Genomic DNA, 26,400 nt, shown 5'->3' on the forward strand with positions numbered 1-26,400 from the left:
CTCTGAGCTAGTACCTCAATTCCCAGAGTGCACAAATACAAGAGGAGTATTTTGCTAAAACTATTCCATCCCACTGGAAGAATGAGAGAACATAAACATATGGTTTCAAAAATACTCAACAATTATAGGACTGATAAAGCTAAAGACACCTTAGGAATACTTCATTATATAGAAAAGGAAACTGAGGCCCAGAGAGAGACAATAACTGACCAAATATCATGTGGCTAATCTATTTGCCATTTAGTGCAGACACACTTGCAAAACCTCTTTTAAAAGAATGACAAGAGCTAACATTTTTGAAACACTAGGCATTGTTCTGAATGCTTTATGTACTGTTCCTTTTTTTTACTATGACTTCACCGAAGTACAGAACCTAATTTCTAAGAGTCAAAATTAGCATATAGATTCCAAAAAGCTGTACATAATAAATGGTTTATAAATCATCCCTTCTCTAATCCTTTAATTTAGGCTGTAAACCCTAGGGGAATGGAGAGGGACCCAGAAACCATATACTGGGTGTGTATGCAAACAGTTACAACATACAAGAGGTTGACCTCAGTTCCTGAAGCAGAAGCTATTTAGAACTGGCCTACAACCTTGCTGCCAGGCAGTTTGAGGCCAAGAAGGCAAGCCCTACCCACACACTAATCCAGGGCAAGTCACTGAACCTCAGTTTCCACATCTCAAAGCAGAGCAAATCATCTGCCCTCCTAGTCACACAAGAATGGAAGAGAACAGTCTAATGAGGAAAAGCATTCTACAGACTCTCAAGCTCTATGGTCAGTATTTATTATTATTTTTATAACTATGTCCCAGCCCCAGACTTTCACCAGCAAACGTGGGAAAATACAGTGTTTAAGAGGAAACCCAGAGGCAGAGACACCCCTGCAAACTCACACCAAACACCTTCTGAGAAAGTCCAGGAAGCTGGTGTCGTAGGTTTTCAGCACCATGGTGAGATCCTTAGAATCCGGGTATCTTTTTTTCCCCCTGTTGTTGGTCATATTTTTAGGAAAACCTTTGGAATCTTTGGAGATACAACATTCTGTGTTTAGTTCCAGGTGTTAATATATATTGGTCACATCATAGCTGTTCACTCAACCATGCTGCTTCTTGGAGTGGTCTTTGCAGCTCTAGCTTTGTCCTACACCACCCCCCTCCCACACACACAAACATGCCCTCCATCTCATTCAGATGGAAAGAATCACATGTAGATTATCCAATGAATATGCAATTAACCTTTACAAACACTTTTCCCCCCTATTCAGTATGTTCTGAGCCTCCTTTCCACCTCCTCCTCCCAAAATCAAATGGCTTAACCTTAACTAGGATAAAATAATAATGAGAATGAATAATAATAATAATAATAATAATAATAAATCTGAAGTGGCAAAAACATTCAGCTTTGAACAAAAAAAGATGTTGTCTATTCTTGGATTATCTATGCCCTTGCTCCTTTCCCACTAACCCAATAAAATAATTTGGAACATCCCTGAAGTATAACAAGAAAGTCATTGTAGGAGAATCATCTGCTTTCAGAACTCATTTACAAGCCACAGAAGCAAATTAATCTCATTACTTTTTTATAGTCACATCAAAATTTTGTCCATAAATTGGAATGATTAAACTTGCTTTGTTGCTTAAGACACAGTCATTCTGACTGATTAAAACTCTCACCAAATGTATTTATCATGCCTGGAAAGAAGCCCTGAAGACAGCTCCAGAGGTTTCTCTAGAATATTCTGTGCAATGCTTTGAAGGGGAGGCCACTCATTTGGACATCATGTTCAGAAAAGATGACCACTTATGCTCACACCTTGTAAATCTGCATATGGATGGATGTGAATATACACACACAATTTACACATTAAACAATTCTCACAAAAACTCAGTAGGAGTCACATGATGGACATTCTGGAAGGTGCATAATGAAGCCCTTCTATTACTTTTATAATCAATGCAATATGTGGGGCCTCAAAAAGAACATCTGCTCACACTGAATTCCTAGAAGAGACCCTGAATGTGTATATGTGTGTATATAAACACATGGGTATGTGTGTTTACAGACATAAAAATGAGTTGGGAGTATTGCAGAGGGTGTAGGTACTGTGAACTCATACAAACCCCATTTCCTTTTTGACTATGGCACCAGTGCTCCCATTTGACCCTATGTTGCTCTTTTTACAAATGACTGAATAATCAGGGTCACAGGCTTATAAATAACAGCTTCTAAAGTCATCATTATGTAATTGTTTTTCTTGTACAAGTTTTTCTCACCTCTCTTGCTCCTCAATATTTAATTAATCTCTCCATCTCCTTGTGACCTGGAGCATCTTAGTGCCTTTGAAGCAACAGCACTTTGCTGCTAATGAGGGGTATAAACTACAAGTGGCTGGGGGTTGAGGAGCTGTTGGCAGCCCAAATCTGGGGAAGGGAGAGCCAGTAATTGAGGTGAACATAGTGTTTCTCAAACTTATCATAAATATCACAAAGATCTCTTGTCAAAAACATACAGACTCCTGCATCCCACCTCAAATCTGCTATATCATAGGTTACACAGGAAGATAATGGGAATTAACATTTTTGTCAAGTTTCCAACTGATTCTTATAATCAGATAAAGTTTGGGAAATGCTGAAGAAGATGCAGATCCCAATAAAGTCCTTTCTTATGCAGGAAGTGAAGATGTGGATGTTGCTACCAAAAACACATCATTATTCTAAAGCCTCATGCTGGTGGTAAAAACCAGTACTCTATGAACCAGACCCTCTTACCAAAATGCCCTATATTCCTTTCTTTTTAGTGCCCCCCACAACGTAAAATCTTAAATTCAGTGTTATGGGCTTAAGATGTGACTCTTCCCACAATGTCTTTGTCTGTCAAGAGGGAACACCAATTTCCCTACTTTTCTTTCCCTAAATCCTTTGAAATCCAGAAGGCTAAATTAAAAGTGGTGGATGGTAAAAGCATACCTGGGGTTAAAAGACCAGTTCCATTGACCTATGTATGTTATAAAAACAAGTCAGCTAAAATCTTCCTGCCTGCCATCAGACTGCTCTAGAAGAAGGGTTAGTGCATGGGCACTGTTCTAAGGCAGCCAGGACACTTACCGTGCCCACAAGGAAGGTCTTCAAAGCTCCAGCCATGACTACAAGATGATGTCTCAAAGATTTAACCTTGGAATGGCATGGGACTAACCAATCAGAAAGGATAATAGCTTTGGTACTGAAACAGGGTCATGGAGGACCCTCAGCTTGCCAGGCCTTAAACTTTTAGTTTCTGGATATTGGCAAGTCCAACAGGTCCTGGGAAAGGGGCCAGGGAACCTGTAGCTGTGGCAGGGGCTTTTTACCAAATGGTGCAGGAGTAGATTACATTTTAACCCTCACATGACTGAACTAATGTATACTGACTGACCACCAACATGACTAAAACCGTCTTGTCCAGGAATCCCCCCATCAGGGTATTTTTAACTCTTTTACTTATGGGGCAAGCTGTGGAAAGAAAATAAGGGATTTGCCCCTATTTTGAAGGCACTCTTGTGTGGAAATAAGAGGTGAGAGGGCTAGGAATGATGGATATTCCATAGCCAATAGTAGCCTATGAACTATCCCGATGGGAATGAGTGGTCAGAAATGTCATTCCAGATGGTGAAGAGCCCCTATCTGTGGAGTCCCCTTTCCCTCATGTCTGGCTTCACTCCACTTGGCCGAATTTCTGGTCACTATGGATTTTTCTACGTAAGAATCCCTTAAGTTCTTGTGGTTCTTTAAGAGGATTTTAGATATGGGACCGACTTCATCTATTTGGTGCATAGTGCCCTGGAAGCCCTGCCTCAGTCGGACCTTGTTAATCCACCTGTCCATCTTGCACAGCACCAATCAGACAGAAAGGCAGAGGATCAGAAAATCCAGAGCCTGGAAACTGTGATGGAGGTTGGGCAGCATGGGGCCATGGATGAAGCTTAACTCCAGCAATTAGGTAGCCGTCCTATACATAACTGGCAAGCCACAACATATCCACAGCCAAACTGTTCTAACAGCTTTATTTACCCATTTTATAGCAAAGTTGCTATGATTCTGGCACAGTAAAGATTTGGAGGATTAAGAGAATTTCAGCAGGAAAGAATGATGCTCCATTAATGATATAATGTAGCAAAGAAATTTCCCACCATTCTTAGAAGCTTCTGTTCTATGATTTCTCTGCACAGCACATAGTATGAAGGGGCAAGCTGCTTGCAGGAGAAAGGAGAATTTACAGGAAAGGGCATAGTTATAAGCTTTCAAGTTTCAAGATCTGCTGATAGATCTTCTGAGCAGAAATCTTGTCATTTTTATGCCAAGACCTCCTTCCCAATGTGACTCCCCCATCCCATCTCCATCATGCTTTCTGGTACCACTTCTCAGCAGCTTTTTACTTTTCTAGCAGAAGCTCCTAATCACAGCTTGCCCTTTGGGATGGGCCCAGGCAAGAGCATTGAATGAGGTTTAGGTATGGGAGGTATGGGAGGTATCTCCAAGGTCTATGAGACTTCATCATCACAATGGGAAAAAGAGCATTAGAGCTGGGGACTTACCAAAGAATGTCCATCTCCTGGAGGCCGTCTGAATGAAGTGGGTTGGTGGCAGGCCCAGCACCTTCAACAAGTACAGTGCAGTGGGTTCACTCTTGTGGAGTCACACATTAGAGCTGGATGGGACTTTGGCTAAATTTTGCTTCTACAGATAAGGACCAGGGGATATTAAGTGATAACCTCAAGCCAGTGATAAAAAGGCCAAAAGCATGGGTCTTCTGACTCCTAATTTAGGGCACTTTCAGTATTCTGAGTATCAATATCAGCCATGTTATTTTAAATAGCATTAAGACCAACTGGAGGTAGCCCACTTTTATTGGCAGCCAGATCTCATTGTCAGAATAAATAAACCAGTGTATATGCTGACCACCCTTGAATTAAGGAATGACATATCCCAGCTCTGGGAGGTGGAAATCACCAGATGGGCATCAGTCCACTATATGACAAAAGAAAAGAAAAGAAAAGTGTAGCACCTACTTATTCACCTTTACCCACTGCAGCCTATAGGGATGTACAGAGACAGAGAAATTACAGGTGTCCTCAGCCCTAGGTTACCTATCCCTGCAGCTGGGTTCCCAGCCACATCCATGCACAACACTATCCTCCTCCTCCTCCTCCTCCTCTTCAGCCTCAGTGACACTGAGGTCAGGAGGAAGCTGAATCAGTTCTGGGCCAGGGGGGACCTCAACCCAGATCCCATGCTCCTCAATTCTTCTTGGTATTGGAAACAGGATTGGTTCAGGAATGCTTCATTAAATCATTCATCATCAACCTTAGAAGCCAAGTACTCTGATCATCTCATTTTACAGAGATCCAGAAGGGAGAACTGACTTGCCCAAGAGAAAGGGCTGGGACTAGACTCCATGTTTACTGATTTCCAGGCCAGTGTTCATTCCATCACAGTTATCATTTATAGCTATTATTACATAAATTATTTTAATACTTATTAGTTTCAACCATGAAATGAAACTATGTTTAATAATTCTCAAGGGTATGTGTGTGTCCCTTTGACCATCCATAACTTCGAGTCGATCTAGAAAATAGAAATTTGGGATGGATAGATAGATAGATAGATATTAGATAGATAATTAGAAAGACTAAGATATATATATACACACATATATACACATATATACACACACACACACACATAGAGAGAGAGAGAGAATATCTTTGTCCACAGTCAAAATATTTTTGTTCACTGGTATAATCCTAAAATGCGAAATTTCTAATTTTTTAGGGTTATTTTCTCCTGTTTTGTCTAATTTAGCTCCATAATACGATGCCTTTAAGAATAATACATAATAAACAATCATACAATGAGCCTTGGTAAAGCTTTTTTATTGGAAAATATTCTTTCCAAAAAGTCAGGATAGTGAATGACTAATTACTGAACAATACATAGATTTGTATAGGTGTCATCTCTGGTTTTTAGATATTTCTGAGTACATTTGAAAGACTGGTATAACAGTTTCATTTTAAAATGTCACAAAAACAGACATATAGACCAATGGAACAGAATAGAGAGTCCATAGAGTTGGACCCTCAACTCTATGGTCAAATAACCTTCGACAAAGCAGGAAAAAATATGCAATGGAAAAAAAGATAGTCTCTTCAATAAATGCTGCTGGGGAAATTGGACAGCTATATACAGAAGAATGAAACTTGACCATTCTCTAACACCATACACAAAGATAAACTCAAAATGGATGAAAGATCTCAATGTGAGACAGGAATCCATCAAAATCCTAGAGGAGAACATAGGCAGTAACCTCCTCCACATCGGCCACAGCAACTTCTTTCAAGATACATCTCCAAAGGCAAGTGAAACAAAAGCAAAAATGAACTTTTGGAACTTCATCAAGATAAAAAGCTTCTGCAGAGCAAAGGAAACAGTCAACAAAACAAAGAGGCAACCCACAGAATGGGAGAAGGTATTTGCAAATGACACTACAGACAAAGGGCTGATAGCCAAGATCTATAAAGAACTTCTCAAACTCAACACCCAAAAAACAAATAATCAAGTCAAAAAATGGGCAGAAGGCATGAACAGATACTTCTCCAAAGAAGACATACAAATGGCCAACAGACACATGAAAAAATGATCATCATCATTAGCCATCAGGGAAATTCAAATCAAAACCACACTGAGAGACCACCTTACACCAGTTAGAATGGCAAAAATTGACAAGGCAAGAAACAACAAATGTTGGAGAGGTTGTGGAGAAAGGGGAACCCTCTTACACTGTTGGTGGGAATGCAAGTTGGTACAGCCACTTTGGAAAACAGTATGAAGGTGCCTCAAAAAACTAAAAATAGAGGTACCCTGTGACCCAGCAATTGCACTACAGGGTATTTACCCCAAAGACACAGATGTAGTGAAAAGAAGGGCCATATGCACCCCAATGTTCATAGCAGCAATGTCTGCAATAGCCAAACTGTGGAAAGAGCAGAGATGCCCTTCAACAGATGAATGGATAAAGAAGATGTGGTCCATATATACAATGGAATATTACTCAGCCATCAGAAGGGATGAATACCCAACTTTTACATCAACATGGATGGGACTGGAGGAGATTATGCTAAGTGAAATAAGTCAAGCAGAGAAAGTCAATTATCATATGGTTTCATTTATTTGTGGAATATAAGGAACAGCATGGAGGACATTAGGAGAAGGAAGGGAAAAATGAAGGGGGGGAGATCGGAGAGGGAGATGAACCATGAGAGACTATGGACTCCGAGAAACAAACTGAGGGTTTTAGAGGGGAGGGGGCTGGGGGGATGGGTTAGCCCAGTGATGGTATTAAGGACGGCATGTACTGCATGGAGCACTGGGTGTTATATGAAAACAATGAATTGTGGAACACTACATCAAAAACTAATGATGTAATGTATGCTGATTAATATAACATAATAAAAAACCCAAAAAACTAATGATGTACTGTATGGTGACTAACATAACATAATAAAATTAAATTAAATTTAAAAATAAAAAAATAAAAATAAAATGTCACTATTCTAGCAGAAAGAGAAATTAAGAAAATAATTGCACCAATATAACATCTAAGAATAAACTTAACCAAAGAAGTAAAAGAGCTGTACTCTGGAAACTCTAAAACACTGATGAAAGACATTGAAGATGACATAAACAAATGGAAAAATATTCCATGTTCATGGATTGGGAGAACAAATATTGTTAAAATGTCCATACTACCCAAAGCAATCTATAGATTTAATGAAATCCTTACCAAAATACAAACAGCATTTTTCACAGAATTAGAACAAATAATCCTAAATTTTGTATGTAACCACAAAAGACCCCAAATGGCCAAAGCAATCTTGAAAAAGAAGAACAAAACTGGAGGTATCACAATCCCAGATTTTAAGATATACTATAAAGGTGTAGTAATCAAAACAGTATAGTGCTAGTACAAAATTAGACACATAGATCAAAGGAACCAAATAGAAAGCCCAGAAATAAATCCATGACTATATGGTCATTTAGTCTTTGATAAAAGAGGCAAGAATATGCAATGGAAAAAAGACAGGATTATACCAGTGAACAAAGACATTTGACTATGAATAAAGATCTAATCTCTCTCTCTCTGTCTCTCTCTCTATAGATGATAGATAGATGATGATAGATAGATAGATGATAGATAGATAAATATATATATGTTAGTCTAATTATCTGATCTCTATCTATCTATATCATCCACCTACCTACCTACCTACCTACACATCCATCCATCCCAAATTTCTATTTTCTAGATCGACTCCAACAGTGTTGGGAAAACTGGACAACAACATGTAAAAAAATGAAAATGGACCACTTTCTAACACCATACACAGAATAAACTCAAAGGGGATTAAACCTAATGTGAGACCTGAAACCATAAGAATCCTAGAAGAGAGCATAGGCAGTTATTTCTCTGACATCAGCCATAGCAACATTTTTCTAGATATGTGTCCTAAGGCAAGGGAAGTAAAAGCAAAAATAAACTGCTGAGACTACATCAAAATAAAATACTTTTTGCACAGCAAAGGAAACAATCAACAAAACTGAAAGACAACCTACCAAATGGGAAAAGGTATTTGTAAATGACATATCTAATAAAGTGTTAATATCCAAAATATATGAAGAATTTATACAACTCAACATCTAAAAAATAAATAATCCAATTAAGAATGGGCAGAGGACACAATTAGACATTTTTCCAAAGAAGACATCCAGATGGCCAACAGATACATGAAAAGATATTCAACATCACTCATCATCAGGGAGATGCAAATCAAATCCACAATGAGATATCACCTCACACCTGTCAGAATGGCTAAAGTAAAAAACACAAGAAACAACAAGTGCTGGCAAGGATGTAGAGAAAAAGGAACTCTTATGCACTGTTGGAGGGAATGCAAACTGGTGCAGCCACTGTAGAAAACAGTATGGAGATTCCTCAAAAGATTAAAAATATAATTACCATATGATCCCATAATTCCACTACTGGACATTTACCCAAAGAATACAAAAGCACTAATTTCAAAAGATAAATGCACCCCTATGTTTATTGCAGCATCATTTACAATAGCCAAATTATTATGGAAGTAACACAAGTGTCCATCAATAGATGAATGGATAAAGATGTACACACACACACACACATATACATATATATATATAGAGAGAGAGAGATGTATATATATATAAGAAGTTGTGGTATATATATATATATATATGATGTGTGTGTGTATATATATATAAAGATGTGGTATATATGTATATATAGATGTGGTGTATATATATAATGGAATATTACTCATCTATAAAAAAGAATGAAATCTTGCTACTTGCAACAACATGGATGGATCTACAGAATATAATGTTAAGTGAAATAAGTTAGATAAACACAAATACCATATGGCTTCATTTATATTTGGAATTTAAAAAACAAAACAAATCAACAAAGATAAATGAGACAAACAAAAAAACAGACTCTTAACTATAGAGAACAAACAGATGGTTACCAGAAAGGAGGTGGGTGGAGGATGGGTGAACTAGGTGAATGGAATTAAGAGTACACTTATCAGGGTGCCTGGGTGGCTCAGTCAGTTAAGTGTCCAACTCTTGATTTCGGCTCAGGTTGTAATCTCAGGGTCATCAGATTGAACCCCACATTGGGCTCTCTGCTGGGCATGGAACCTGCTTAAGATTCTTTCTTTCTCTCTCCCTCTGCCCCTCCCCATCCCACCCACCCTCAACTCATGCTCGAGAGTGCTCTCTCTCTCAAAAAAAGGTAGAGTACACTTGTCATGTTGAGCACATACTGTATAGAATTATTGAATCACTACATTGTACACCTGAAACTAATATAACATTGTATGTTAATTATACTGGAATTAAAATTTTTTAAATGATTAAAAAATAAACAAAAAGAAAAATGTCACTTTCATAATATGTTGGAAATTTCATCCTCTGCAATTTAATATATATATTTATATATAAATATATATGTTATATATAATATTTACATATAACATATTTATATATAATAATTTATATATATTTATATATCTATATATAAATATATAATATTTACATATTCAATATAAAAATGTTAGATACCAACTCAAAAGTGTACAGAGGGGCACATAATTCCAAAAATACTTTTAGGGAACATCCAACAACAACAAAAAAGTATGCAGGCCCCTGCCCGACAGCGACTGATGTAGCCCAGTGTTTGTGTGCAAGCTATGGATCCCACAGCGGCCCTCCCCCTCACCTCCATGATGCAGGCTAGCTGCTCTGCTTCATTCTCCCCAGGGAAGAGAGGGTAGCCTGTGTACAGCTCAGCCATGATGCAGCCCAGGCTCCACATATCAATGGCCATGTTGTAGGGATGGCCCAGAATCACCTCTGGGGATCTATAGAACCGGCTTTGGATGTAGGTATATACTGTGGGGAAAGAAAGAGAACCATCAGGTAAAATCCTCCTCTCCAAAACACACTTCCTCAGGACACCTTCTCAAGGGAAGGTCGAGGATAACTAAGACTCCCCCACCACTTTTCACTCTCCAGGCTTTTCAGGGAGATGGAAACACAAGTGCTGACCAGCACTTCTTTTTTTTTTTTTTTAAAGATTTTATTTATTTATTTGAGAGAGAGCATGAGATAGAGAGAGAGAGCATGAGAGGGGGGAGTCAGAGGGAGAAGCAGACTCCCTGCTGAGCAGGGAGCCTGATGCAGGACTCAATCCCGGGACTCCAGGATCATGAACTGAGCCGAAGGCAGTCGCTTAACCAACTGAGCCACCCAGGCGCCCTGACCAGCACTTCTGAGTCAGGTTACGTATATAATCTCATCAAATCTTCACAGCAACCTGATTATCATGTGGTGTTACTATCCTCACTTTATTGGTCAAGAACTCTAAAGTAGGCGTTGTTCTAGGGAAAGATATTTAAGTTAGCCAAACTTTATAAAAAAGGAAACAGACTAATATAAAGCTAAATTTTCAAACTATCACGTTAATTTGGGGTAGATGCTTTCTGAAAGTATTGTGATTTGGCAAGGGAAGAGGCATATTAAAATGGAAAAAGAAACATGCAAAATGCACACTCTTCTAATGTGTATTCAATGTATTATGTGCATTGTGTTGTATAATGTAAAGAAGGAAGAGCCCACAAAATCTCAGCAGATAAAGCTGTACAGAAGACAGTACTATGGGGAGCCTAGATTTTACAGAGGTGGGAGAAACGGGACACTACAGTTACTTCCACATGCTGACATTCTTTACCCAGATACTGGCAGGGCAAGAATTCTGTAGTCACTTGTCTGTTGTTTGATTGTTTACAGTAAAAACATAACTAAAACAAAATAAAGATATAATAAAAATGACTTTTATACCCTGCCTACATCCAAAATGCTTTTGATGCGCTTTGCAAAGTACATATATACACAGTGTAACTTTAAAAAACGGATTTAATGGACACTTCTATAATCCTTAACATGTTGGGACGCCTGGATGGCTCAGTCAGTTAAGCATCTGCCTTCGGCTCAGGTCATGATCTCAGGGTTCTGGGACCCGGTCCTGCATTGGGCTCCTTGCTCAGCAGGGAGCCTGCTTCTCCCTCTGCCTGCCCCCTCTCTCTCTCTGACAAATAAATAAATAAAATATATTTTAAAAAATCCTTAACATGTGCCAGGCACTATTCCAAGTGCTTCATACAGAGCAACTCTCAGTCCTTATGACAATCCTGTGAAGCAGGTGCTATGATTGTCCCATTTTAAAATGAGAAAACTGAGGCATACAAAGATTAAATAAATTATCAAGGTCACTCAGCTATGTGGCAGAGCTGGGATTTGAACTCAGGCCGTTCAAGTCTGATATCCATACTCTATACTGCCTCATGGTTAAAATAAAGATAAAGGGAAGTCAGAAGCTATATAAAGGGGGAAGTGACTATCTGAAGGCCAGGATAGGATCATTACAAATTCTGCTGGCAGCCAAGGCAAGAAAGAGGCTGCACAGCTTTCATAGCTGAGAAGAGTAAGCAAATGAGTACTTTGTGGGAGGCAGACTGTTTTCTAGCTGGAATTTCTTATGGGTTCCGTACATAAAAGATAACATGTGTCTTCAAAAGTAGTGCTGCAGAATATTTAGAAACAACCATCTAGTAGTCTTTTCTTTAGCCTCAGGAGGCTTCCTCTGACACTCCCTGCCACCATGAAGGTTGGTCCCAAACCCCTCTTTGCTGTTGCCTTGATACAGTCTGTACGTATTTATAATCACTGCACCTGTCCTGTTACCTTTGTATCTTTGTTTCTTCCGTTGAACTGTAAGCAATCAGAGCACAGGATGTGTTCGGTTTTTTGTTCCTATACCCAGAACGGTGACAAACACATACAAGATACTCAATTAAGTGTTTGTTAAATGGTACGTGTTCTTGCCATCAAACTTGATAAAAGTCAAAGAAGAGGCACTTAAATCAAGTTCAGTGACAGTTGTACAAATGTACTCCAAGGCTGCTTTCTGGATTCTAGCCTGGAAAAAAATATAAAGTCTAGAGAGCTTAGGGCAGTGATTCCCAAACCTCAGAATGGCTGTGTGTTCTATAGTACAGACTGCTGGGATCTCCCCCAGAAATTTAGATTCGGTACATCTGGGGCGAGGCCCTGGGAGTTGTAAATTTTCAGAGGCCTCTAGTAATTCAGATGCACGCCTAGTTAGTTTTGGGAGCCAAGGCTCTGGGGTAATTCCAGATACAGAACTTAAGAGCTGTAAAGGACCTTTGTGGTATTTGAGTCCAATCTTCTCATTTTATAGATGAGGAGACTTAGGCTCAGAGAAGTGAAGCATCTTGTTCAAAATCACACCAGCAATTGCTGTGGCTGAGTCCGGACTAGAACCCAGGTGACCTCACATCAGAAGTGGTGTTTCATTCAGTAAGGGAAAGAAATCGCAATAGGAAAATTCAGACAAAGGGACCAGAACGTGCCTACCTTTCTGGTGTTCATAACAGCTTGATCCAAAGTCAATGACTTTAACAGAGACTTGGCCCTTTTGGTATAACACTATATTCTCCTAGAGAGAAGGAGAAAGACAGACGTCAGTTTTAATAATGTTGCTCTACACACTCTATTTACCAGAATGCCTGCCATCCTCCAGGACCCAGTTCAAAATGTGACCAGTTCCAAGTTGGCCTCCTCCCACATCTCCAAACACCATGTTCTCCGCCCTCCTCTGACTTCCCATTCGATTTGTGGTCTGTACCTCTTGTTTGGACCCAGCATTTGCTGCTTTGCAGTATTTCTTTTGCATATATTTTGTCTCCTTTCCCATATAGAATGTGTAACTCCTGAACCCTATGGGTTTATTTTTATCTCCTTGGCACCAGACTCTATCTCTTGCTTGCCTAAGGTCTTAGAAATATCACTGACTGAATTTAACGTTTCCATTAAGTGCTCCCCCAACATACTGATATGTCAGTAATGGACCAAAAAAAGGCAATAATTTAATTTGAGTTGTGATTCTTTCGCTGACTTTGGGGAAAACGTGAAACCAGTGTCGCCGGAGAGTTGTGGTTAAGCAAGCAGAGCTCCTGGGCTCTCAGAGCATGAGGGTGTACTACCTAGGCCTGGAGTTTAAAGCCCCAGTCATGTTTTCACAGCTCTCAGTATCAAATGAATTGACTATTATGAATATCAGATGAATTAGTTCCTTACTGAGTCCTTAACTTTCTAGATATGACACAGCAGGCCTGGTCTGAAGCCTCCAGCTTCACAAATTAAGAAAGTACAAATTTAGTCCATATACCTTTCCTAAAGAATATCTATATTAACTGGAAGGGTTCATTCAGCAAAAGTCGTTAAAAAGCAGACATTTCTAGTGTGTCTCCAGACCAGTGGAAAGATTCCTTAACTAAATGGTGTAGGCCCTCCCATCATATTGACAGAAAAACTCTATAGTGGGGATGGATGCATCAGACCATCAGAGCTCACTGAAACTATCCTAACTCCTTGATTATTTTTTTTAATTTTAAATTCAATTAATTAACATATAGTGTATTATTAGTTTCCAGGGTAGAGTTCAGTGATTCATCAGTTGTATATAACACCCAGTGATCATTATATCAAGTGCCCTTCTTAGTGTCCATCACCCAGTTACTGCATCCCCCCACCCCACCTCCCCTCCAGCAACCCTCAGTTTGTTTCCTATGATTAAGAGTGTCTTATGATTTTCTCCATCTCTAATTTTGTCTTGTTTTATTTTTCCCTCCCTTCCCCTAAGCTCATCTGTTTTGTCTCTTAAATTCCACACATATGAGTGAAATCGTATAATTGTCTTTCTCTGATTGACTTATTTCGCTTAGCATAATACCCTCTAGTTATATCCACGTCATTGCAAATGGCAAGACTTCATTTTTTTTTTGATGGCTGATATATATACCACATCTTCTTTATCCATTCATCTGTCAATGGACATCTGGGCTCTTTCCATGTTTGACTATTGCGGACATTGCCACTATAAACATTGGGGTGCAGGTGTCCCTTCAGATCACTACATTTGTATCTTTGAATAACTCCCTGATTCTTGATCTACACTCACCAAGCACTCTCCTGGTTGCATGCACACTTTTCTAGGGGCATATATAGTCCAGTTTACTATTTCTCAAAGAAATCCATTATGTCATGTGAATTTCCTTGCTTAGAGTCAGTCCCCTAAGCCCCAAAACCATGGATGTAGTGACTCTTTGAAGCTGCAAAGCTGAGGATTAGGAACTTGAATGTGGAGAATAAATCAATGTATCACCATTCTTGTGAGACTCTACCAGTAAACCCTGAGAGAACATCTCTATCTTGTCAATATTGGATTGCAAAAATATCCCAAATTTGCCCAATGAGTTACAGTTTTTTAAAAATTTTGTTTTGGTATGGAGGTTCCTCAAAAAGTTAAAAATAGAACCACCCTACAATCCACTAATCACAATACTGGGTATTTACCCCCAAAATACAAAAACACTAATTCAAAGGGATGCATGCACCCCTATGTTTATAGCAGCATTATTTACAATAACCAAATTATGGAAGCAGCCCAAGAGTACATCAGCTGATGAATGGATAAAGAAGAGGTGTACAATAGAATACTACTCAGCCAAAAAAAAAAAAAAAAGAACGAAATCTTGCCATTTGCAACAACATGGTTGGATCTAGAGAGTATAATGCTAAGGGAAATAAGTCAGTCAGATGAAGACAAATACCATATGATTTCACTCACATGTGGAATTTAAGAAACAAAACAAATGAGCAAGAAAAGAGAGAGAGAAAAACCAAGAAACAGACTCTTAACCATAGAGAACAAACTAATGGTTATCAGATGGGAAGTGGGTGGGGGGATAAGGGAAATAGGTGATGGGGATTAAAGAGCACACTTATCATGATGAGCACCAGGTATGGTATGGAAATGTTGAGTCACTATATTGTACACCTGAAACTGATATAACACTGTGTTAACTATACTGGAATTAAAATAAAAAACAATTAAAAAAATCAACTGTTTCAGGGAGGGTGAGGAGAAGGGAATGAGGAAAAGTTAAGGGATATTTGCATATCTGTGAGAATCATCTTGTTTTTGGAACCAGCTCCTGATTGAATATCTTCACACCCTTATACCTTTCCCCTAGCTACCTCTCTGTACTCCTCAAGCTTGCAATCATTAACTCTTCTAACAAGCATTTATTTGTTGCCTACCATTACTATTGCCAGGTACCATGACAGATCCTGGGAATAAAATGGTGAGAAGACAATGGTCCCTGACCTTGGGGGAGCTTGCAGTCAGTGGAAGATAAAGAAACCATCCCTACATAGCAACCAGGGCAATAATAGAGCTAGGTATAGAATACCAGCAGGACATGTGGGAAGGGCACATTCAGTTGGAGCAGAGGATTTGCTGTACCCTAGAACCAACTCAGAGTACAGTGCATAAACTCAGGATTTAGTACAGCAGTTCTCCATCTCTCTGCATAACATATGTCTCTGCACACCCCCAAGCCTTCTGTAGGAAAGCCCTCAGACCTTCCTGCTCCTGTCAGTCTTGATGATAAACTACATCTCTCTGCATTGCCCCGATATCTGTCCCTTAGTCTTCACCGAATCTCTCGTGGTTTACACAACATATAAACATAACTGCTTGGCTTCCACCCTGGAGCCTTGGTTATGATGGCTTCCCAGTTACCACTGGGAAACAGAATGGGGCAAACAATTTCTGAGGGTGGGAATCAGCTCCCCTGGCAGGACAGAGCTTGTACTCACAGGCTTGAGATCACAGTGAATGATTTTCTCTACATAAAGCATTTGCAAACACTTCAAAACAGAGAGGGTGAAGCGCCGAACTACTGACAGACTAAAGCCTTGAAAGCTATTATTCTTCATCAACTCATATAAGTTGATTCTGGAAAAGAGAGAGAGAAAGTGATGTGTATCAGTGCAGAAGGTATAATGCTGAGTTTGAGCCTGCAAACAATCCCATATCACCTGGTTTCCCTCTGGTAGTAGGCAAACCTCAAACCAGGAGGCAGGGCTTTCAAGTCCTATAAACTCAACCTTCCCCTTGATTCATGGTGGATCTGGTGTGAAGCTCCACTGTGCTGGGCTTTCAGACGTCCCCTTGTTTCTTATGTGGCAAGGCCATTAACCACTTTGTTACTCATGTGGGTGTTAAAACGTTGGGCCAAACTTCTGAAATATTCATAGTTTCTCAGGCCCTTGGAAGAGATCCAGGAAGTCCACCACCCAACCGAGGGGCCACCCCTGCCCCAAACTAATAAGGCTATCTAAAGACATATAAATGTTCCTGATAGGTAAGGCAACAAGAGAGTGGATAGATAGGGGCTGAGGCAAAATGGAGAAGCCCTACCCTATCTAAAGTGAGCCTGGATGCTTGGTCCCATCCAACTGTAGCCTTGCAGAAATGAGGGTTTACTCTTGCTAGATTATACCAAATTTTCTAAACAGGCAGAAGCCTGCACTACTGTATAAAAGCCTGCTATATTATGTGAAATCTGCTGACTTACAAATGTTGGAAACAAATGCAAAGCATTTTAACAAGAAAAATATATCTGTGAGCTGCCAGTTTGTGACTCTGCAAACCATAAGATGGGGAGAAGAGGGAAAGAAGGGGCACAACTCAGAAACAACTCCTTCCTGGTTTCTCCCAATCTTCCATTTCCAAGCCTTCTCTAACTCTGGAAGTATTTAGGAAGCTATTCGTTCTTGGGGAGTACAGGGGAGATGTGAAGCTCTAGCCTCATTCTGACTGGCTGTGTGACCCTGGGCAACTCCTAACCTCTCTGGTCTTTGGATTCACCCTCCGCACACCTGTCCCCCCTCTCTTTTCAGAGCTCTTTTAAGTACAATGACATCTAACTGTGCAAATACTGTGAGTAATGGTCTAGAAAGGCAGCCTGGCTTGTTCATTTTGACAGAAGGAGGATAATTCGCCTCTGTATACTGGGAAGTGGACCACATTCTGTAGTCATCAGAGATGCTGAGAAGAGTATCAACCTTCCTTCTGATTCCAATTTAGCTGGTTCCTAGAATTTCACTAACAGCAATGGTGCCATGGGAGCACCAAGCTACCAGCTCAGTGAATCCCATAATACTGAGCCTCTGAGCGTCTACCCTAATTATTCCCCTTTGCTAAACGCTTTCTGGGTTTCTGATTTTGTTCAAATTATGGAAGATGGTCTTCTCAAAGAGAAAAGTAATCAAATTAGCATGTCCTTCCAATTATCACACCCTTCCAGCTCCAATATTCAGCTAGGTGATGCCAATCTATTTCAGTCAGGTTCTGCTTCCTAACCAAAAATACCTGCTCCTATCCTTATTTGCTCAAAATCAAAGTCCTTTCCCCACTGGGAACAGCTAGCTTCCTGTTCCCTTGGGTTCCAACCTCAGCACCACAGGATTATAAAGCCAGTGAGTGGGGACATGGTGGCAAAGGATAGTCCTTTTCAATATATTTCAGTATCAATCTTGAGGGCAGAGGGCTTGAATTGGTTATGTCACCCAGTTTGGCACCCAGAACTTAGGCAGCACATCCTGAGTATGCTGGCAGGTGACAGGCATGACTGAGGCATGGGGTGAGATGGGCAGCTTTGGGCCCAGCTCCTTTGATTCCTTGGTCATCATGTCCACTCTAGTCATTAAAAGCTCACATCTAGAAAAATCTAGTGTTCTGGCCTCAAAGTTTCTCTTCTGTCACCTTAAGCAATTTTTCAAAAGAAAATGAACTAAAAGAAAAAGCAGCTGACCCCAGGAGTTCAAAGGTGATGCAGAGATGATTGCGAAAATAGAAAAAGTCCTTCATGTGTACCACATTGTGGGTGTTGTCTTTGTCCTTCCTTCTGAGAGCTTCCAGGATCTTCAGCTCCACCAGGGCCTGGTGGTGAAATCTGAAGTGGTGGGGGAGTGGCAGGGAGGATAGGAAATGGGGACAGAATTCACAGTGTCATGTAATGCTACAGCAGTTAGCCCCTTTCTCCAGCCCCTCCCCATCACCCCAACAAGACTGTCCAGGGAGAGGGGGCAGAAAGCACTAAAAGCTTCATATTCTTGCTTCCTCTGTGCCCCATTGTGAAATCAGATAGAGAAAGAGGAAAAGGATGAGGAAGATCAAAGGAAAATGCAGAGTTAGGAAGGGTTGGCATTATGAAGGGGCCAGAATCACACAGACCACCTCTCCCATGGCCTAGGCCATCTACCAAACCACACCTCTTCTTATTCCTGATGATTTTCAAGGCCACCAACTCATTGTTTTTGTGATCCAAGCACTTGGCCACCTGTCCAAAGGACCCTTTCCCGATCATCTCCAAAACCTCATAGCGGTAGGCAATGTGGTCATGCAGGACCTGCAGAAGCCAGACCAGGGTAAGGAACAGAGTCATAGGCTCTGGGGCTTCCCTGATAGTGGGGCCCCTGTGTCAGCCCATGGTTTACGCCTGGGGGAACTTTCTGAACTGCACCAGGTATTTGTGTAATTCCCATCCTCCTCTCATTGCTTAGGTTGTTGCTCAGATCCAAGGCTACCAAGGTGGTGCCAGGAAGGTCCCACAGGCTCTATCCATGTCAGGCAGTGCAAAGAACATTGGATGGTCTTTAGAAAACTTGGGTTCTAGGAACACTTGGGTGGCTCAGTCCGGTTAAGTGTCTGCCTTAGGCTCAGGTCATGATCAGGGTCCTGGGATCGAGCCCCACATCAGGCTCCCTGCTCAGCGGGTAGTCTGCTTCTCCCTCTCCCTGCCGCTCCCCCTGCTTGTGCACACACACACACCCACTCTCTCTCTCTCTCTCTGTCTCTCTTTCTCTCTGACAAATAAGTAAATAAAATCTTTAAAAATTAAAAATTAAAAAAAAGAAAACTTGGGTTCTAGTTCCAGCCCTGCTATTATCTCTAGTTTTCTGCTTATGTGGGAACCTGCAAAGTAAGAGGACTGAACAAAGTGGCTCTCAGGTCCCTTCCAGTTTGGATATTTCATAATTCTTGAATGCAGCTGAGCAGTAGCCTCAGTTTGGGGGAAGTTCTATTTCAGACCCCTGGTGTGTCTGTTCTGCCTCTTCCTGGTCAGATCTAGTTCTTCTCTTGACTTATCCAGATTTAATTCTAACTTGACAGTAAGCAGTACAGAACTCAAACCTTTCTCAACTAAGAAGAGAAGCATTTTCCAAGAGCCAGAATCACCCATTCCCTCCATGGGCTGGAAACTAGAGAACAGGTATTTATTCAAAGCAACGGGAAATTTTTGATTAAAAAGACTTTATCTGCGTATCTTCAGACAAGTCACTTACTAACTCTGAGCTGAGTGCCCTCATCTGTAACTGAAGATCCTGGATAAGAACCTCTAATGCCTTCCAATTCTGAGAATCTCTGATTCCCAGTTTTTCACTCAGGAATTTGGGAGAGATGAAAGACATATGTTTATATACAAGTCCTCAGGAAGTGTTTGTGATTCTGTGGTGGTAGTTCTTTCATATAGCAGGAATCAGGATCATGAATATGAACAGGTACAACTTTACTAATTGTGGAAGTGGATTGCCCTACTTGTATAAGTTTGTTATGACAATGTATAGGGAAAGGGCAAGGGACAAGTTCCGCACATGTTGGCATAAAGATATTTTGTACAGGTCACCAGTTTGGTTGTATCATAATTATCTATCTACATGTCAACTTTGACATTGATTGTCATTACTTGAGGCTAAGAACCAGGTTGTACTCATTTTTATATTTCCTTTTATATTTCCAGAGTCTAGCACATGCTCAAGCATATGAGAGGTTCTCAAATAGGTATTCAGTTAATGATCGCTGACAGAATAGAAATGAGAATGCAATTGTGCTGCTTGTTTGGGAATTTGGCACACACAGGAATGCAATGAAGATGGAGATTCTGAGTATACAGTGAGCATGCATCATCTACCTGCCTGCCTCCACCAGTAGCATAGCTCCCTAATATTTGAGACTGAGGAACTGAGCTCCAGTGAATTAACTTAAAGGTAGTGCTGACATCCCTGGGGAATTTCCCAGAGACTCTACACCCAGGTAGGGTTTGGGGTGGAGGAGCTAAGGATGTCTGGATGAATTGGAAGTAAGGTTTGTATTGGAGATACTTAACCAAGGATCCATTAACAGCCCACCCCTCTTTGAAACTTTATGTATGTTCAGGGTGCCTTTTCTGGAATAAGTACTTACAGCATATATCAGACTCCCAAAGGGATCCTTGGCCTAAAAATGTTGAGAACCAGGGCACTAGATTGAGGATTTGTGCCAGAAACTCTAAATCCTTCCTTCTCAGAGTGTGACCCAAGGACCAGCAGCATGGGCATTGCCTGGAAACTTTTGAAAAAGGCAAAAATCTCAGGGGCTCCGTCCCACACCTGCTGGATAAAAGTCCACATTTTTAACAAGATCTCCAGGGGATTAGTGTGTATAGTAAAGCTTGAGAAACACAGCTCTAAATACTCTTAAGAAATAATGTCTCTTTGGGGCACCTGGGTGGCTCAGTCAGTTAAGCATCTGCCTTTGGCTCAGGTCATGATCTCAGGGTCCTGGGATCGAGCCCCACGTCAGGCTCCCTGCTCAGCAGGGAGTCTGCTTCTCCCTATCCCTCTACCTGCCTTTCTGCTTACTTGTGCTCTCTATCTATCTCTCTGTCATATAAATAAATAAAATCTTTTTTTTTAAAAAAAGAAATACGTCTCTTCTTTGAAGCCATCAAAGACCAATCTTTAAATGTAACTAAGTTGTGAAGAAATGTCCAGAGGAGGAATTTCCCAGTAGCCTACTAACCTGGTAGACTAAGCACCACATATCTGGACATTTTCAGAAGTGGAAATTCCTTTCTGAAGCAAAAGAGACACTTTTTACTGCCCAGATTTTGCCTTCAGGCCGGTAACAGGCACTGTCCTAGCGAACCCCAGATTACAATCAGAAGAGGAGAAGGAGAGATCCATCTTTGCTAGGATCCATCTTTGGGAAATTGAAAGGAGTTAAGGACTAGGTGCCAGAGACTACAATGACAAGAACTTTTCTTGGCTGTGGAGAAATGGCATTTAAAATGAAATAGAAAAAGGTCCATGTATGGGCTTGTATGGAGGAGACAAAAAAGAGGATGTTGGGAAGACTGCATCTTATTCCATGAAGTATGGCCTTTCCAATGGGTGCAGAGCTATGCAGAAAAAAGAGCCTGTGGAAATTTGCCCAGGACACAAACCTGTTACTCCAAATACTCTTGGAGAAAAATCAGTACTCTGTTAGCAGAGTAGTTTGTATATTAATTGCAGTTTTCCCATGTTTAAACATGGCATTTCTTTGGTTTAGCAACTATTAGAATCCTTCAGGATGCCTAGTCTGAGATGTATTGGCACCAAATGCTATTAAAACACACACACACACACACACACACACACTTTTTTTTTTTTTTCCTTTCCAGACTACTTCTTGTCCTTAAGCCCCAGGCCCCTAGAGTTACCATGACCTATTCTCCATCACCTTCATATAGGAGCCGTGTTCATCATCGAAACTTGTTTTGCTGAACTTCTCAGGAGTCATGTGGAGCTTCTCTGCTTCAAGCCCCAGGAACCACAGCTCTGTATAGCCCAGAATTTCACTTTGCTCATATGAAGATAGCTGGTTCTTAAAAAACTTTAGGGCCTCTGTGTGAAAGACATTATAGTTGTCAGTTGAGGCAACATGGGGATTTACCCAGGGTCCTGATGATGACACCCCTTCTAGCTCATGAGACAGTCACTCCTTTCCTCAACTAGGTGCCTTACTAAGGACCATGTGTCTTGAATCTCACAGGGTAGAAATGTAAAGGATAAATGTTAAGGTGTTGTACTATTTCAATAAATCAGGAGGGAAACACAAGGAAGGGAAAGGAAGAATTTAGCCCTTTGCTAAAAGCTATGGGTTGCAGCAGCATTGGTAAAAATTTGAGGAGGAAAGCTAGTGTCAAGTAGTATGTAGTTACAGCAGCAGTTTCCAAGTTTGGGGCTACACAAATAGTTTATCCCAAGAGGGTTTGCAAACTATAATGTCTTCAAGGGCCAGGCAGGTAACTAAGTGCAACTTTAAAGGCCCAGGAGGTATTCCAACTCAAATCTGCAGCTCCGACTGCAAGGAAGGAACATGTGTTTGCTCTTCTCTACCCTTCTCTGCCCAGACCCCATCAGGTGTTTGGTGTTTGGTCTGGCAGCAGGTGGGGTGGGGTTCAAACTTTAAGGAGATAAACTGGAGAGTGCTGAGAGAGAGAGTCCTGGGGTTTGGGGGTTGGAGGGGAAGGCACCACATTATTTGACAAACTGCTGAAGAGTTGGATAAGGAACTGCCAGAAGGAAAAAAGACATGAGAGACAAGACCTGTGTGAAGGGCAGTCATGTGAAAGCTGAATAAGGCATATTCTTAGCCCAGAAGATAGAACCAAGACCTAAGAGAGCAAAGAAGGAGAGATGAGCTCTTTAAAGGCAGAACTAACTCAAGACTGAAGTGATTGCCTTGTGGGTGGTTCCTAAGATTGTTTAAGAAGAGGAAGGACAACAATTTCAAAGCTGTGGGTAAAGAGCTCTAAGTGTCAGATAATGTTGGCACAGTGGGTGTTGGTTCTCTTTCTTTGAATTCTAATAGGGGATGAATCTCTGAACCTTGTGAGGAGTTGGGCTCCTGGCCAAAAACTTATGTGTGATCTTTCAGGCCCAACCATAGGTAATTACAAAGACTTCCTGGCAGGGTTCATGGGGAAACTGCCATCCCCACACCAGCATTGGTGCAGACCCAGTACATGAACTCTCTGAAAAGTTGCTCAAGGGCTCAGGTTCCCCTGGGCAGCCATGTGCATATACACATCTACATTTCTAACCCAGAAGCCCCTATTCAGATGCTTTCCTCAGGTATTTCTGACAAGACCTCCTTATCAAGAGGAAGAAGTGAGACATCAAGACACTTGCCCTACTCTGACTCAGTACCCAGTACATTTCCACTCCTAGCTCTTCCCCTCTACTTCTTCCTCCCCCTCCTGCATAAAATGACAGGAAGCGGGGGGGGGGGGGGCAGAGCAAGATGGCGGGGGAGTAGGAGACCTGGATTTCATCTGGTTTCAGGAATTCAGCTGGATAGAGACCAAACTATTCTGAACACCTACAAACTCAACAGGAGATCAAAGAAAAGAATAGCAACAACTCTCTAAACAGAAAAGCAACAACTTTCTGGAAGGTAGGACGTGTGGAGAAGGGAATCTGAGACAATATTCGGGAGGATAGACGGCGGGGGAGGGGGCCTCCATCAGCCACTTCTGGCAAGTGATAGAGCCGCGGAGCACAAAATCGGAACTTTTAGAAGTCAGCTCCTCTGAGGGACGTCGCTCCAGTGGCTAAGCGGGGCGTGGAACCCTTCGCGGGACAGTGTGGTCTCAGGACCCTCGGGGTCACAGAAAGACCAGGGGTTCCTGAGTGCGGCAGAGCTCCCAGGGATCAGTGCAGGGAAGCTGGCTGCAGAGACAGAGCCGAGGTGCGGGCTCTCAGCTCGGGGTTGCCATAAACCATGATCCGCAGCAAAGTTGGGCCACTGCTCCTCCAGCAGGGACCCAACAAGCGGCAGATCCGGGGAGACTCCCCTTCCTCCCCCGGGAGGAGCAGCAGGGAGTGCACTGCAGGGATCTGCTGGGTTTGGAGACCACACGGGGTTGTGTGACAGAGATAGAAATGCTCGGTCACAGGCCAGGTGAGCACGGAGTGCGGCCAGAGACCAGGGAGACGGAAGTGACTGACTGCTTTTCTCTGGGGGTGCACTGAGGAGTGGGGCCCCAAGTTCTCGGCTCCTCTGGGGCGGAGATTGGGAGGCTGCCATTTTCACTCTCGTCCTCCAAAGCTCTATGGAAAGCTTACAGGGAACAAAAGCTCCTGAGAGCAAACCCAAGCAGATTACTCAGCCCGGACCAGCAAGGGTGGGGCAATTCCACCTCTGGCAAAGACATTTGGGAACCACGGCAACAGGCCCCTCCCCCAGAAGATCAGCGAGAACAGCCAGCCAAAACCAAGTTTACCGATCAATGAGAATGGCGGAACTCCAGCGCTAGGGGAATAATGCACATAGAATCCATGGCTTTTTTCCCATGATTCTTTAGTCTTCCAAAGTTAATCTTTTTTAACTGTTTTTTTTTTTGTTTGGAATTTTTCTTTTTCCCTTTTTCTTTCTTTTTTTTTTTAATTTTTTTATTCTTATGTTAATCCCCATACATTACATCATTAGTTTTAGATGTAGTGTTCCATGATTCATTGTTTGTGCATAACACCCAGTGCTCCATGCAGAATATGCCCTCCTCAATACCCATCACCAGGCTAACCCATCCTCCCATCCCCCTCCCCTCTAGAAACCTCAGTTTGTTTTTCAGAGTCCACCGTCTCTCATGGTTCGTCTCCCCCTCTGATGTCCCCCCCCCATTCTTCCCCTCCTGCTACCTTCTTCTTCTTCTTCTTTTTTTTCCTTAACATATATTGCATTATTTGTTTCAGAGGTAGAGATCTGAGATTCAACAGTCTTGCACAATTCACAGCGCTTACCAGAGCACATACCCTCCCCAGTGTCTATTACCCAGTCACCCCCTCCCTCCCACCCCACCCCCCACTCCAGCAACCCTCAGTTTGTTTCCTGAGATTAAGACTTCCTCATATCAGTGAGGTCATATGATACATGTCTTTCTCTGTTTGACTTATTTCGCTCAACATAATACCCTCCAGTTCCATCCACGTCGTTGCAAATGGCAAGATCTCATTCCTTTTGATGGCTGCATAATATTCCATTGTATATATATACCACATCTTCTTTATCCATTTCAACCAACATCTTATCAATCCCTTTTTTAAAAAACATTTTTATTTTTCATTTTTAGAGTCATATTCTATCCCTTCATAGTAGTTACCCTTATTTTTGGCATATATATATATATATATAAGTTGTTCTCTCTTTAGAATTTTGAGATAGTTTCTTCTAACAGATCAAAATATACCCTAAATCTCTAGTGTATGGTTTTGTTCTACTCTCCTGTCTGATCACATTCTCTCCCTTTTTTTTTTCTTTTGTTTTAAATCCTCTTCTTTCTTTTTTCAACCAACTTCTTATCAATTCCTTTTATAAAATTTTTTATAATTTTCATCTTTACATTCATATTCCATCCCTTCCTCGTATCAACCCTTATTTTTGTACATATATAAGTTTTTCTTTCTTTAAAATTTTGGGAGACACTTTCTTCTAACAGACCAAAATACACCCAAAATCTAGTGTGTGGCACTGATCTATGCACCAGCCTGATCATATTTGATCACATTCTGTTTTGTTTTGCTTTGTTCTGTTTTTGTTTGTTTTTATCTTTTTCTTTTTTTTCTTTTTCTTATTTCTTTCTTTCCCTTTCTTTTCCCCTGGCTTCAGGTCTTTTCTGATTTCTTTAGAGTATATTTTCTGGGGATGTTCTTACCCTATTAGCATTTTGTTCTCTCATTAATCTATTCTCCTCTGGACAAAATGACAAGATGGAAAAAATCACCTCAACAAAAAGAACAAGAGGTAGTACCAACTGCCAGGGACCTACTCAATACGGACATTAGTACTATGTCGGATCTAGAGTTCAGAATCATCACTTTAAAGATACTAGCTGGGCTTGAAAAAAGCATGGAAGTTATTAGAGAAACCCTTTCTGGAGAAATAAAAGAACTAAAATCTAACCAAGTTGAAATCAAAAAGGCTATTAATGAGGTGCAATCAAAAATGGAGGCTCTAACTGCTAGGATAAA

At 41.1% G+C, this 26,400-nt stretch overlaps 1 protein-coding gene across 2 annotated transcripts in view; it reads right to left on the minus strand.

Moving 5' to 3' along the window:
• Window positions 1-26,400, minus strand: part of DYRK4 (dual specificity tyrosine phosphorylation regulated kinase 4) — a 35,165-nt gene that overhangs the window by 3,037 nt on the left and 5,728 nt on the right. For both annotated transcript variants that reach the window (XM_064591676.1, XM_064591675.1), the window contains exons 2-9: window positions 22,109-22,272; window positions 18,838-18,974; window positions 18,378-18,518; window positions 16,378-16,516; window positions 13,069-13,150; window positions 10,352-10,524; window positions 4,575-4,635; window positions 898-1,027 (exon numbers count right to left, since the gene is read on the minus strand). In XM_064591676.1, coding sequence (XP_064447746.1) covers window positions 898-1,027; window positions 4,575-4,635; window positions 10,352-10,524; window positions 13,069-13,150; window positions 16,378-16,516; window positions 18,378-18,518; window positions 18,838-18,974; window positions 22,109-22,272 — 1,027 coding nt within the window. The remainder of the gene's footprint in view (window positions 1-897; window positions 1,028-4,574; window positions 4,636-10,351; window positions 10,525-13,068; window positions 13,151-16,377; window positions 16,517-18,377; window positions 18,519-18,837; window positions 18,975-22,108; window positions 22,273-26,400) is intronic.

Source organism: Mirounga angustirostris, unplaced genomic scaffold (genome assembly GCF_029215605.1).
Source record: "Mirounga angustirostris isolate CCGP_5_RB_7025 unplaced genomic scaffold, mMirAng1.0.hap1 SCAF_5, whole genome shotgun sequence".
Lineage (NCBI taxonomy): Eukaryota > Metazoa > Chordata > Mammalia > Carnivora > Phocidae > Mirounga > Mirounga angustirostris.